This window comes from Capsicum annuum, chromosome 9, assembly GCF_002878395.1.
Source record: "Capsicum annuum cultivar UCD-10X-F1 chromosome 9, UCD10Xv1.1, whole genome shotgun sequence".
Classification (NCBI taxonomy): domain Eukaryota; kingdom Viridiplantae; phylum Streptophyta; class Magnoliopsida; order Solanales; family Solanaceae; genus Capsicum; species Capsicum annuum.
Window position 1 is genome coordinate 2383483 of NC_061119.1, and position 14984 is coordinate 2398466.

The 14984-nt window shown below is 34.3% G+C and overlaps 1 protein-coding gene across 1 annotated transcript; it reads left to right on the forward strand.

Annotated features, from left to right (window-relative positions):
- The first annotated feature begins 8612 nt into the window (after nucleotides 1-8612).
- Nucleotides 8613-14754, forward strand: LOC107854105 (growth-regulating factor 3). The gene is made up of 4 exons (XM_047395971.1): nucleotides 8613-9045; nucleotides 9796-9981; nucleotides 11101-11434; nucleotides 14110-14754. Exons 1-4 carry the CDS (start codon nucleotides 8754-8756, stop codon nucleotides 14483-14485), a joined length of 1188 nt encoding a protein of 395 aa, XP_047251927.1. The 5' UTR covers nucleotides 8613-8753; the 3' UTR covers nucleotides 14486-14754.
- Nucleotides 14755-14984: the final 230 nt, after the last annotated feature.

Below are 14984 nucleotides of genomic sequence, written 5' to 3' on the forward strand. Positions count from 1 at the left end.
ATAACTATTTGCGTGATAAGTTATTCCACGATTTTATCCCGATCAAATATGGAATAAACTCATCCTAAAATCAACCACGAGATTAATTATTCCTTATTGGTTACTTCTAGATTATGTTCTCGTAAAATAAATTGTTGTAATGAAATTGCTTCGTAACGATGTTCTAGAGTTTCACACGTGGAATTTAACGAATAATTTCACAAGTAATCACTTTTTAGGTCATGTAGTTGAAAGTTACTCAGAGTTTCTAAAATTTCGCTCATAAAATTTGAAACTTCGTGATGGAGATACTTTTCAAAAAATATAGATGAAAAATGACCAGTAGATGTTATTTTTACGAATGAATTTGAAGCTCTGTCATAGTAGCTATTTTATCAATTATAAAGGTTGAAAAGTGGTTATTTAAGAATTTACACCATAATTTTCATATATAAGCTAATTGGGAACAATTTTAGTATGTTGTTTGTTATATTTCGATTTTGCACTGTTTTCTTGTCAATTGTTATATTTCTTCGTTATTTCCTTCTTCTTCGTAGTATTCGGATTTGCTGTATTTGAACCGAGGATTTTTTGAAAATAACTTTTCTACCTTTCCGAGGTAGAGGTAAGATCTACGTATACTCTACTCTCCAGACCTCGCTTGTGGGATTTCACTGGCCGGATATGTTGTAGTTGTTGTTTGGAGGACAATTTTGAAGAAAATTTATGCATTTAGATTGTTTTTTAGTAAGAAATTAGAAAGCCAAATTGATCCAAACAATTAATTAATTCAAAAGTCCTTTTCAAAAGTAATTATCACTATATAGGTTTAACTTAAAATTCCATTTGTTATAATTAATTCATGACTTTAATACATTTCATCACAAAGTCATAAATCTCAACTCATCAATAAACCTGAAAATGATATGTAGTTTAAGATTTAAAATGAGGAATATTAGGTGACTTCGCTATTAATCAGAAGTCTCAGCTTTGAGTTTTTTATATAAATTGTTAGAGATTGTTTCGTCCTTATATGAGTTTTATGTATTGCGAATTTGAATTAATCATAATTTTAGCACAAATATTAAATAATTGAATGAGAAATCCAAAACGATAAAAATAGAAAAGGACAACTATATGTCTATATTTTTTTGATAAGTTATTATTAACAGAAAAATAATTAAACTATCAGATTCAGTTGGATAATCCAACATTTTTGATATCTTAGTTCCACCTATTTGTACTCATTTTCTTTTTGTTTGTATTAATAAAAAATCTTAATTGGACCCCATCACTAGTATTTAATTGAAAAAAACAAAGTCTTTATATGTTATGTGACATCTGATTTTTTTTTTTTTTTCTAATTTAGTAAATAATGTTGTTGTAAAGCATATAATCAATGTCTCGATTTCGAATTCTGAGAATGAAGAAATTTCGTAATGAAAGTTCTTGTTATTTTAATAGATTTTATGTAACATGAATCTTAATTTGTCAGATCAGTAAATTTCATATCCTAAAAAAATAGTTTAACATACAAAATATTCGACGCTCGCATAAAATTTGAGAAAGAATCGTAATTTAGAAAGTTTACGTAGACAACTCACTTTAATAATGTTTTCAGCTCGCCAATTAATTAATAAATTAAAAACTACTTGTAATTTTGTAGGTGTATTTATTAATTTGTTGGTAACCACTTAAAAAGATTCCATAATTAAAAGTTAAATTGACAAAATTTTAGTCTGTTAAACTGTTTATTTTTATGATATGTAAGCTTTACCTAATATTTTCTTCATTATATCTTCAAAGCTAAATTCTCCTTTTGAATTTTATGTTTCACATTTGATGAAAATTAGAGTTGTCAAAATGAGTCGATCCAACCAAGCTGAATTCTTTTCACCTTGCAAGTTATGGATTTCGATGAGTTAAGATGGACCGGTCTTTTGCTTAAAATGATCTTAAAAATATCAGTCTGATCCATCTTAAGTGGTCCATATGCCAAGACGAGCTAATCTTGTTAATTTTTTAAAAAATATCCAAAGAAGTTTATTGTTGTCATTTCTTATTGCATGTCGTTAACAATTTGAAGGCCTTTATCGACAGGTGAAACATCGTGAAAATAATTGCTTTCTCAGTAAATAGTTGTCAACAAGATTGATTTTATTAAGTGTAGCTCTCACACAGCCAGGTGAAAAGGAGGCGGGACCAAAGGGCAGTTCTGTTGTTAACTAAGAAGGCGATTGATTTTCTTGAAGAGAAAAGAAAATCTGAGACTGAAAATTAACTGCAAGGATATTTTCAACCATTTGAAGAAGGAAATCTGACTAATTAGATCGTTAGTAACCGAATGACAACATTGGCATTGGAAAGGAAGGTGAAATAGGGGACGAAAGCACGATAGTTGAACTAATCGAATTGGTCGTCCCAAACCTAAAGCTGACATTTAAATCGGAAATCAACATCGGATCCTGGCTATCCGAAAAACACCCATAAGAAAGAAGGCATTATTTTCAATATGGCCTTCATCATTGTGCTACATTTGGACTGGGCTACAACCAATAGCCCATGGTTCCAAATAGACCAAAATTATCCGAAAGGTATTATGGGCTTTGTCATGTGATCCATAACCAAAAGCCCATAACTAGAAATTGTTCCACATATTTTAGGTGGGTTAATGCTCTACAAAATGGGCCAAGTTTTGGTGTGTGATATAATGGGCTTTAATTGGTTGATTTGCACAAATAAGTTAGGTAATTTCATGCTTTTATTTAAATATAAATAACATAAATATCAACATTTTAAAAGTAATTACACTCTCTTTCACTTTTTTAATTACTTTACTCTCTCTCCCTACTAATATACATAACATAACCGACATATACATAACATTCTGTGTATATGTGGGATTTTTGTAATATATTTAGGGAGTTGAAATTTTTTGTAATATTGAAAACATAAGTTGTGTATTTGTGTAATTTTTAGTTTATTTAATCCCCCCCCCCCCCGGTTTAAAACTATTCACAAGTTTTGTCGGATTGTTGAATTGTTCACCTGTCTGACGGATTTGGTATTATCTTCATCTATCTATCTAGCTTGTTGAATTATTTATAATTCATGATAGCTTATCATAAAGTTTTATCATCGTTCTACTTATCTTGTTGAGTTATTCACAAGACATGACAGATTAGATTGATATGATGTGTTGTTGACTTCATCTATTTATATGTTAAATTGTTCAGAAGTCTTGATAGATTGACGTAAATGATATCTTCATTCTACATATCTTGTTATATTATTCACATGTCTATGATGGATTTGATATGACTCGATGCTATCTTCATCTACCTATTTTGTTAAATTATTTACAAGTCTTGACAGATCAACGTAAAATGTTATCTTCATTGTACGTATCTCGTGGAGTTATTGACAAGACATAACAGATTGGTATGACTCGATGCTATCTTCATCTACCTATCTAGTTAAACTGTTCACAAGTTTTAGCAGTTCGACACAAAAAATAAAAAATGATATCTCCATTCTACATATCTTGTTGAATTATTCACAACACATGACATATTTTGGTATGACTTGAATTTATCTTCATCATACCTACTATTTGAATATTGACCAAAAAAAAAATATTTAATAGTATGAAAACAATGGAAAACCTTGGAAAAATAAGTCACGTGATTAATTTAAGCTACTAGCATGCCTGCATTTTTCCACTTTAATTAATAATATTGAAATTAATAAAAAGATCGTTTGATGTATTAAAATTTTCGTCATATACGAATGAAAAGAGAGAAGAATCGGACCATGAGAGTCTTTTATATGTAGTCTTACCTTATATTTCTATGAGAAGCTAAAGTTGCTTTCACAGTTTGAACTCATAACCTCCTGATCGCATAACAATAATTTTAGCAGTTATTTGGAAACTCGCTTTCCTAATAATGAAAATAAAGAAAAATAATAAAAAACAAAAAGACAAATGGGACCCACATGAGAAGCTGTTTAAATATCTGACATAAATCTGAAAATTTTTACTTTTGACATTTTGTGTCAGTTTTGTATTTAGAGTAGTCCACTTCTCTGACCCACCATTTTCATTAATTATTTTATGTATATATTGAATATATATATATATATATAGATATATATAATCGAGAACGAGATTTTTTGAGTTGTTTAATAACTTTTACATATAATTTATGCGAATGGAATTGAGAATAAGCTCATAAAAATGTAGTGTTGAATAAGTAGGTGTAAATGTTCGAATTTTGTGATAATATATTTAACAACGTGGTTATAGTGATTCAGTTATTATGAAAAAAAATAATAAATGTATCTTAAACTAGGTTTTAAAATTGAGACAGAGAGAAAAATTAATTACAGTGTTGCTACATTTGTTTTAGATTATTCTGTTTTCTATGCCACTAATTAAAAAGAAATATAAGTAAATACTACTAATATTAATTAACCATTACTAATAGAGTAATTTTATAACAAAACTTAGTAACTAAATGGATGATCAACCTGCAATTTCTGTTTTTTATTTACTGACACTTTCTGAATCTTCTTTTAGAGTTTAGATGTTTGTATCCTTCCATTTATTGTTAATTTGAATGGTAAAATTTTCCAATTCTTTATATTTGAATTTGCTCTACTTAGAGTCGAGGATTTTTTGAAAATAATTTTTCTATTTTCTCGAGTTAGTGATAAACTTTGCGTACATATTATCTTCTTTAAACCTCACTTATGGATTTCACCAAATATGTTGTTGTTGTTGAATGGTAAAACTAAAAGAAAATCTAACTAGACACAAATTACGTACGCAAGACTTAATTATCGTTAAGTTAAATAAATCTCTAATTAAGTTGGAACTCTTTTTTTCGTCTAACTTATGTATCGATTTGATTTCGGTCGAAACAAAGAAACATTTTGGCGGATGCATAGGAAGGTCGACGACAACCTAAGCTAATTAAAAAAATTGTATCGACTTGACTTGCGCTCATAATAAAAATGCATTTTGGCGGATGCATAGGAAGGTCGATGACAACATAAGCTGATTAAAGACTATCTCTACAAGATAAATCGAAAGCTAATTATATAAAGTGAATTCGATCCATCCCATCAGAATCATATTTTTAACAATATAAAGTGAATTCAATCCATCCCACCAAAATCATATTTTTAACAATATAAAGTGAATTCGATCCATCCCACCAGAATCGTTAATTTTGTTTATCATCACAAGAAGTAATCAAATTTTGAAAAAAAAAAAGAAGACATTTAACCACAAATTAAAGTTAAATTTGAGTCAAAATTGTTGCACTTGACATTATCATGACATGCATGTGGAATGCCAAGATGATGAATAAATTAAATTAAAATAATTGTTTTTAGTTGCCCTAGGTCTTATCATCTAAATAACACCTAGAGAAACATATAACATGGAATATCTTGGTAATTGTAATTAATTTATAGTACTTAGTTAATTAAACATAACTTGTATTATTCTTGTTACTTTCTAAAGAAAAAATAAAATTAATTATGGTTGTAACATGATCTGGTAGCTTTTGACCAAATAATAATAATCTTGGCCTAGCTTCTAAAGAAATTTTTTTTGGGACAATTTTAATATTTTAGTTTGAAATATCTCGGGTCCGTGATTCAGGGTAATGGTGAGATTGACGAGGATGTCTAGCACCGTATTGGGGCGGGATGGATGAAGTGGAAGCTCGCTTCGGGGGTGTTGTGTGATAAGAAGGCGCCACCCAAACTTAAAGACAAATTCTACAGGGTGGCAGTCCGTCCGGCCATATTGTATGGAGCGGAGTGTTGGCCAGTTAAGAACTCCCACATTCAAAAAATGAAGGTGGCGAAAATGCGGATGTTGCGTTGGATGTGTGGGCTGACTAGGGGGTATAGAGTTCGGAATGAGACTATCAGGGAGAAGGTTGGTGTGACTCTAGTGGAGAATAAGATGCGGGAAGTCCGATTGAGATGGTTCGGACACGTGATGAGGAGGGGCATGGATGCCCCGGTTCGTAGGTGTGAGAAGCTAGTTTTGGATGGTTTTAGGCGTGGTAGGGGTAGGCCGAAGAATTACTGGGGAGAGGTGATTAGGCGGGACATGGAGCAGTTACAGCTCACTGAGGACATGACCCTAGATAAGAAGATCTGGAGGACGCGAATTAGGGCAGAAGGCTAGGGTCAGTTTGGGTCGCTAGTGTAGGGAATTACTTGGTAGGAGTATTATTCTTGTTATGATACCTTGTTTCATACTTTATTACGAATCTGTTTACTTTTTTCTGTTTTCTATTACTTGTGGGTGTCGTATTTATGTTATGTCATCTTGTTCGATGCTTTACTATGAATTTGTTTAGTATTCCGTGTCTCGAGCCGGGGGTCTATCGGAATCAACCTTTCTACTTCTTTAGAGGTAGAGGTATGGACTGCGTACATCTTACCCTCCCCAGACCTCACTATGTGGGAATACACTGGGTTTGTTGTTGTTGTTGTTGTAGTAGTTTGGAACAAGATTGTTTTATCAATTTTATTTTTATATGTTTTATTTGAATCGAGGATCTATCGAAAAGAACCTCTCAGTATTCTCAAAATATGAGTATAACGCTGCATTCATACGACTCTTGACTCTATTTATAGGATTATACTTGGATATGTTGTCGTTGATTTTTTAAGAACGAGAAAAAAGAGCTAGATTTGTTATTATACTTTGCGAAAAGGTCTAACTTTGTCTGCTCTAAAAGTTTGGCTCATTCATATCGTGAAAGAGAATTCAGAATTCACAAAGTCAATTGTAAGTAGCCTTATCTTATACTACTTATAAATTTTTAATAACTATGGTGTTTGATTAGCTTGCACGCGTCTCGATTACAACAACAACATATTCAGTGTATTCCCACATAGTGGGGTTTGAGGAGGGTAGAGTATACGCAGACCATGTACCTCAGATGAAGTAGAGAGACTGTTTTCGATAGACCCCCGGCTTAGGACCGATAGCAGATGAGAAACAAAAATTTTTAAAATTTTTAAAATTTGTTAGTAAACATTCCAACTTAGAGTGTATATGCACATGTAGACGTCTCAACTCGACATTAACACAGAGTGTCTCTGAGATAGAGCGAGACGAGTTAGAATGTTTAACTGTCAGTTGAGATCAAGTTGAGGTGCTTACACATGCACTTTCAAAATTTGAGTGTTTACTTGCTGATGACAAATTTGAGTATCTGTTTATATACGGCAAAAGGTAACTTTAATATCCATAATAACTTCAAATCATGCATCTGCCTCTTAAATAAGGTACCTTCACCCTAAGTTGATGTTACACCCGTATCAGATTCTTTAAAATTACACAACTTTTGAAGAATTCGAGACGAATTCATAGATGTTTTTCAAGAATCGGAGCAACATAGCCTTCACCCTTGATAAAATTTTTTTTTAGATTCAAGTCTTGAAAATGAGAATACCCTAATAATAAGTATATTCCCTCTTTATTATGTTTTTAATGCGATCCAAATCTGAATTAATCGAGATCTCAATACGGATATAGAATACTGAATGAAATACTTATAATATTATGGAAGTAAAGTGCTTTTCTATTACTCTCAACAATCTTGTCTCACTAACTTTTTACATGAAGCTTACCTAAAGTTCATTTCTTTTCTTTTAAGTTAGTTTTAACTCCTTTGAGTGGCCTTAACTAAGTCCGAGTCGGAGCATTGAAATAACTGGTAAAATTATTATGTCATGTGATCATCAGAAGGTCACGAGTTAATGTCGTGAAAACAGTCTCTGACAAAAATACAAAGTAAGTTTGCATACAATAAATCCTTATGATTCGATCTTTTTCCGAACCCTATGTATAACGGAAGCTTTAATACATCGGACCCACCTCTTTCTCTAGAACTTTGGAGTAACTGATAAAATTACTGTCCCGTGTGATCATCAGAAGGTCATGAGTTCATGCCGTGGAAACAGTGTCCGCAAACAATGCAAAGTAAGATTGCGTACAATAAATTCTTCTGGTTCGATATTTTCCCGAACCCTCGCATAACGGAAGCTTTAATACATCGAATTAACCTTTTTCTCTCGAGCATTAGAGTAACTAGTAAAATCATTGTGCCGTGTGGTCATCAGAAGGTCACGAGTTAAACCCGTCAAAACAATCTTTGACAAAAGTACAAAGTAAGGTTGCGTACAATAAATCATTGTAGTTCGATCCTTCCACGAACCATGCATATAACGGAAGCTTTAATATACCGGACTACGTCTTTCTCTCTCTCTCTCTTACTGATGCATACAAAAAAAATGTTCGATCTTTTCCCGAACCCTCGCATAAGAGAAGCTTTAATACATCGAACTGACCTTTTCCTCTCGAGCCTTTAACGGGTAAAATCATTCTGCCGTGTGATCATCAGAAGGTCACGAGTTCAAACCGTCGAAACAGTCTTTGACAAAAGTATACAAAGTACGGTTGCGTACAATAAATCGTTGTAGTTCGATCCTTCCACGAACCATGCACGTAACGGAAGCTTTAATATACCGGACTACGCTTTTTTCTCTCTCTCTTACTGATGCATACAGAAAAATGGTCCACAGAACTCACTGCAAAAGCTTCCTTTTTTCATCAAGAACCAAACTTTAAACACTTGAAGAAAACAAACCAACCAACAAACAACAACACCCCATCTTTCTTTTCTCTGTTGCTTCTGTTCTACTGTTACCCCCCCCCCCCCCCGCACCCCCCACCCATAATGGACTTCAACATGAAGCAATGGAGAAATGAACAGAAAAATGAGTCATCATCAGAAGAAGTAAAAAACACTGCAAAGTTACCAAGACTTGTTCTTGATCTTGACTCTTCTTATTTTTCTTCTTGTTATCCACATTCTTCTTCTGCTACTACTGGTTTTTCTGTTTCTTGTTCTGATAATACTGATACTTCTGTTCTTCCATTGTTTGTATCTGAACCACCTACCAACAATAAGTTGTCAGCATTTACTCTTTCTCCAGATTCAACAGTACTCACTGCCACCAAACTTCCCAGTAAGTAAAAATACACTGTTAACTCCCTCTCTCTTTCTGTTTCTCTCGTGTCGGATTCAAGATTTGAAGTTTATTCGCAGTACTTAGTAGTATAGACAAATTTACCATCTTTCAAGGTAGGGGAAAGGTATGCGTAAACTCTAAGTTCTCCGGAACCTACTTGTGGAATTATGCTGAGTATGTTGTTATATATTTTTAGTTTTCTTTAACACAACAATATAAGTTTTGAATCAAAACTACTGAATTCTGTCAAATTCAAATGTTACTTCTTTTATATATATATATATATATATATATATTAGATCTTGAACACACTTAACGAAACTAATGACCATCAAGATTTGAATTTTATGGGTTCAGAATGTTATTTTGTAATGTCTTAACCAATATACATTGTGTTTGAACTACAGTTATTGAATTCTGTCGAAATCAAATATATTACTACTACTTCATATACATATATATTAAATCTTGAATGCTCTAAGCTAAATTATTAGCTTCTCCAAGTCTTGTGTATATGCTAAAGTTTCAAGGTTGTTTCTGCATTCAGAATTTGAATTTTATGAGTTCTATCTATTTAGCATATTTCGATAACAAATATTACTTTTGTACATATGTACTAAATCTTAAACACTCTTAACGAAATTACTGACTTCGATTCTGTTTGTATCTATAAAGTTTAGAGCTTTTTAGTTGTTTTTATATATGTAGCATATTTATAATTTTTTTTTTTCTTGTTTTGGAGTATAGGGATGGAAAGTAGTTACTTCAGTTTGGCTCAGTGGCAAGAACTTGAACTACAGGCTTTGGTATACAAACATATGTTAGCTGGTGCTCCTGTTCCTAATGAACTTCTTCATCTTATCAAAAAAAGTCTCATCAATTCATCTCCTTATTATAATTTGCCTCAACAATATCATCATTATCAACAAGCTTGTAAGTTTTCTAATTATTTACAAATATATCTTTCATTACAGTATATACGACTGGTAAAGCCGCTGTCATGTGACCAGGAGGTCGCTGGTTCAAGCCTTGGAAACAGCCTCTAGTAGAAATGCAAGGTAAGGCTGCGTGCAATATACCTTTGTGGTGGGGCCCTTCTCCGGACTCTGCGCATAGCGGTAGCTTTAGTGGACCGTGCTTCTTTTTTTTAATCTTTCATTACAATAGCCTTATATTGGAAACAACCTCTCTACCTGATCACATCGAGGTAGTGGTACGGACTGCGCTCCAGACTCCGCTTTGTGTGAATACACTGGGTATGTTGTTGTTGTTGTACAATAGTTATATGACAGGTCCATCTTTTTATCAGAAAACTATATGCCCTCGAGCTCGAGGTTGCAATTTCTTCACAGTAGTTTGTAAAGGAATATCTGTACAAAAAAAAAGGGCAGTCCGGTGCACAAAAGCTTCCGCTATGCCCGCAGGATCCGGGGAAGGGCCACACCACAAGGGTGTATTGTACGCAGTCTTACTTTGCATTTCTGCCAGAGGATGTTTCCAAGGCTTGAACCGTGACCTCCTGGTCACATGGCAACAACTCTACCAGTTGCTCCAACGAAAGATCTGTATGTCGATGAATTTATTACGCCTGAGAAACTACGTTGTTCTACTGTTGCCACACCTATATTGGATATACATTTAGTGGCGTAATCGTAAACAGTGAAGGGTAGCCAGTTGAACACCATTTTGTTTGAAATTTATACATTGCATCTAGAAAAATATACCAAGTATATACATAAAAGTTACTGCATACAGATATACATATTAAATCTTGAACGTCCTTAATGAAAATCCTGACTTCATTACTAGTCATTCATGAGTTAAGAACAGCTCGGTGCACTAAAGCTCCTGCTATGCGCATGGTCCGGAGAAGGACCCCACCACAAAGGTGTATTGCATGCAGCCTTACCTTGCATTTCTGCCGGAGGCTGTTTCCAAAACTTGAACCCGTGACCTCTTGGTCGATCACACCGCAGCAACTTTACTAGTCATACATGAGTTCCAATAACAAAAAGTTACTAACATTTATTCTTTTTTGTATACATTATGAAGTGTTACAATCAGGTTATTGGGGAAGAACAAATATGGATCCAGAGCCAGGGAGGTGTAGGAGAACTGATGGAAAGAAATGGAGATGTTCAAGAGATGTAGTGAGTGGTCATAAGTACTGCGAACGTCACGTCCATCGCGGCAGGAACCGTTCAAGAAAGCCTGTGGAAACCACCACAACCGCTGCCCCTCGTGTTGGCAATGCAGCCGCCAGCAACAGGGGCAGCGGTGAAGCCCTTAGAGTCAACCCCGCCATGGTTAACCAGGGCGGGGTTGCTCCTCAGTTTACCCTATCTGGACATGCAGCTTCTACTGATCTTCTTCACCTCAATCAAAGGTATACATTTTTGAAATGTTGAGTTTTGAGTTACGTTTTCTGTATGCTATGTGATGGTTCTTTTGGTAAATGTTCAAATCCTGGAAACAGCCTCCGGCAGAAATGCAAGATAAGGCTGCGTACAATACACCCTTGTGGTGGGGCCCTTCCCCGGACCCTGCGCATAGCGGGAGCTTTAGTGCACCGGGCTGTCCTTTTTTGTATGTTCTTTGATTTGTGTTACAGAAGTCAGGGTCTTTTGGAAACAGCCGCTCTACCTTAGTACAGTAGAGGTAAGGTCTGCATACACCCTATACACCCGACCTCACCTTATGAGAATACGCTGAGTATGTTATTGTTGTTGTACTCGAGTTTAAGTTACTTGCATTGATAATATATGTAATATTTTATATCAAGTTAACTTATTTGTTACAACAGGTAACTGTTTACAATAAACATGATTTTATAACTAAAGCTCGAGCATATGCGAAGAAATCATCTAGTCTTTTTTGTCTCCGCTGACAACACAAATGGTTTTAGCAAAAAATAACATGATAGGTCTTCTTTTTCGCAATCCTGGTGTTCGAGTCAATTTGTTTACGCTTCAACTAAATATCGAATAACTCTTTCCACTAATAAATCGAAAAAAAAAAAAACTAATATTTTTGTCTCCCATTAAAAATATGAATGGTTGAGGTGACAAGAAGTCCAATAATAATAATAATGCTATGACAAGAACCCAACACAGCTACCTGGGATCGATTCCCAGGCAGTGCCTTTGAGTCGAGCCTGTCGCATCGGACTTGTCTAGTGCGGTTAAAAATCCCTGATGTTACTTGCAGGCTGTGCACAGCGGGATTTAGCCAGTGTGCACATCCGAAAGGTATAGCAGCTGAGAGTTTTCCTGAAATTTTCAAAAAAAATAAATAATAATAATGCTATGACAAGATAGAAACTCTTTTCAACCTTTTTCTAAAGGGACTAATTTATCTCTGTGTTATATATTTTCTCCTTTTTCCCTACCACCTCCAAAGAGACATCTCATAGATATATTGTTTAATTGATACTTGTCTCCCAAAAGGGAAAATATCTAAATCAAAACCTTCATCAAATGGCTTTATATATATTCCATATTTATATTAGGGATCGATTAAATCTGAATCGAGAAGTTTCATATTGAGGGATAATTAAAGTGCTTCTGAATAAAGACAATATGTCTATATATATCTAAGACGCGAATTCTAAATCTTTCTGATTAAGGATGAAGAAATACGTACAATTTTTTCATAGTCTAATTTTTGTTGATTATTACTTGTCTCCCAAAAGGGAGAATATCTAAATTAAAACCTTGATTAAATGCCTTTATCTTTATCAATTTCAAGTTTCATTATTACATTGTTCCTAATATTCTTTTATTCAGCCATGGAGTTCTTATTCAGCGTTCGATATTTATATTGAAACTGAACTAAATTTGGATTCACGACCGGAATTTCATACGGAAAACCGCTCCTTACAAAAGCCACTTTATACTTAAAAGCTTGAATTGGAAATGTTTAATTATAAATGAAGGAATACTTACAACTCTATCGATAGATATCTAAACTAAAACCTTGATCAAATGGCTTTATTATTTTCTATTTCAAATTCCATTTTCACATTTTTTTTTCCCCATTCTTTTATTCACTCATGGTGGGGTCCGTTTACTGAAAATATTTCATGTGATTGTTAGAATCTCATTCAATATTATTTTGGTCCACTTTGTATTTAATGGACCATGTTTGGACCCCAACACTTTTGCTTTTTGTTTTTTGTGTTGCCTATTGAGTAGGACTCACCCCATCCACTTGTTATTTGTCTTGCATTTGTAAAGGTCCCCTCCCCTATGTATTGATGGTGTAAAAAATATTTATACGATCAGATCAGGTCACGTAAGATAATTATACGTGTGCACTGTCAATATATATAACTTAAAGATACTATCGTTCTTAACTAGCCAATTAAAAAAAGAGTTTCACCTTTCTAGCTGTAACAGTGTATGGTCGTCTCGAGCGGTGTATACTCGGTGTATAACAAGTGTATAATTAATGATGTGTATACACACAAAACATATAGTGTTATTCATTGATTATACACTGTATACAGACTAAAATCTTAAAAAGATAAAGATTAGGGTCATCTTTTGTTGTGAGTGTATCAATTCACTCTGTATCCGTTATATTTTTTCGCTTTGATACAGAGTGAATCAATACAAATCGAATAAGATCATACGATAGATACAGAGGGAGCTAATACACTGATATAGAGCGAACTGATACACTGTATGTGAGTTCTTTTAAGCAACTATTGATGTGTTTGGCAATTAGAAAAACTATTTCTATGATTGATAACGCTCGAAGTACCGCTATTTTTTGAAATTTGTAGGCCTTTGATGTTTGTGATTTCGAATAGATAGTTCGTAGTATTACTCTGTATTTGTCTTGTTCCTTCTATTATTTAGTGGTGCGTTACCCTATTTTGTTGTTTGTTTTTATGTTTTTCGCTTGATATACTGTTGTTTGACCCGAGCCGGGGGTCTGTCAGAAACAGTCTCTCGACTTCACCTGAGGTAGTGGTATGGACTACGTACACTTACTCTCCCCGGATTTCACTTCGTGGGAATACGCTGTTGTTGATGTTGTTGTTGTTGAAATTTGTAGGCCAATGGAAGGCCAAAATGATGGTGGATCCAATGGCCAAATCCTTCTTCATTTCTTTGATGATTGGCCTAGACAACAACTTGAAGAAAATGACAATGCTGGTTCAATGGCATCTGCCACCAGCCTCTCGATTTCGATACCCGGTAATCCCTCGTCTGACGTATCGTTGAAGCTCTCAACAGGAGACAGATATAACTCTGATGTTCGAGTCAGTAATGTTGAACGTTCCACATGGGGAACGAACCATGTTGCATCGATGGGTGGTGGACCACTAGCCGAGGCCTTAAGGTCATCGATGTCCAACTCATCACCAACGAGCGTGTTGCATCACTTGACACGTGGCAACACGTCGGATGCTAGTTGTGTTAGCACTTGATTGAACAAGTGGACTCTTGATTTGGCTTTGTGACTCCTATGTAACTTCTTTTTGGTTTGTATCTTTTGCAATTGTGGTGTTTGTATTATTTTGGTTAAGTGGGGTCCTATCGATCGAACGAGGATCATAGTTTGTGTTTCGATTATCACACTCTTCAGTTGTTATTCTTTCTTGTCTCTTTCTTGAGACTTTGCACTGTTTCCGTTGTTAGTTACGCCCTCCGTTTCAAAAAGAATGACCTAATAATAGGAAATGACGACTTGCACGCACCTCGACTAATTCCAGATATATCAGGAAGGCCTTGCTTATTTCTTTTACATGTAAGTTATGTATGTTGGTTAAGTAGGGTCCTATCCGTCGAGTCTGTTGGCTATTGTGTTTCGATTATCGCACTATTTAGCTGTTATTCTCGTCTCTTTCTTGAGACTTTGCACTGTTTCCATTGTTAGTTACACCCTCCATTTCAAAAAGAATTGACCTAGTAACAGGAAATGTCAAC